Genomic DNA, 602 nt, shown 5'->3' on the forward strand with positions numbered 1-602 from the left:
CCGCAGGGCGGGTTTCATCACCAGCGGCTACCGGGGCTCCTACACCCTGGGCAGGGACAGCCAGACGGATGCCAAGTTCCGCAGGGTGGCACGAATCATGGTCTGTGGCAAGACATCGCTGGCCAAGGAGGTCTTTGGGGACACCTTGAACGAGAGCAGGGACCCAGACAGGCCCCCGGAGAGGTACACCTCCAGGTACTACCTCAAATTCACCTTCCTGGAGCAAGCCTTTGATAAACTGGCCGATGCAGGCTTCCACATGGTGGCTTGCAACTCCACGGGCACCTGTGCCTTCGCCCATGACCAGACAGATGACAGGATCTGGACCTCTTACACCGAATATGTTTTCTATCGTGAGTGACACCAAAAAAAAAAACCCACCCCACAAACCAAACACCAGGTCCCCTTTTCCTCTCCTGTGCTGGCTCTTGCCTAGAAGGTAGACATCCAACCCCCGAGCCCCAGCGTCCCCCCTTTGCCTCCTTTTGAGTTTGTTCTTGGGTTTTTTCCCCCCTCCTTCCTCCACGTTGAACCCGTTCAGCTCTTCCTTGTAGCAGCTGCCGACCACCAACCTTCTTCCCTCTCTCCGACTTCTGCAGTAG

The 602-nt window shown here is 56.6% G+C and overlaps 1 protein-coding gene across 1 annotated transcript in view; it reads left to right on the plus strand.

Annotated features, from left to right (window-relative positions):
• LOC104620330 (BTB/POZ domain-containing protein KCTD12-like) overlaps nt 1-361 on the plus strand; it is a 931-nt gene extending 570 nt beyond the window's left edge. The window contains exon 2 of the mRNA XM_010286514.1: nt 1-361. This exon is cut by the window's left edge and continues 3 nt beyond it. Within this exon, the coding sequence (XP_010284816.1) occupies nt 1-361 (361 nt within the window).
• Nucleotides 362-602: the final 241 nt, after the last annotated feature.

The sequence above is a fragment of the Phaethon lepturus genome, unplaced genomic scaffold (genome assembly GCF_000687285.1).
Source record: "Phaethon lepturus isolate BGI_N335 unplaced genomic scaffold, ASM68728v1 scaffold31854, whole genome shotgun sequence".
In the NCBI taxonomy this organism is placed as follows: domain Eukaryota; kingdom Metazoa; phylum Chordata; class Aves; order Phaethontiformes; family Phaethontidae; genus Phaethon; species Phaethon lepturus.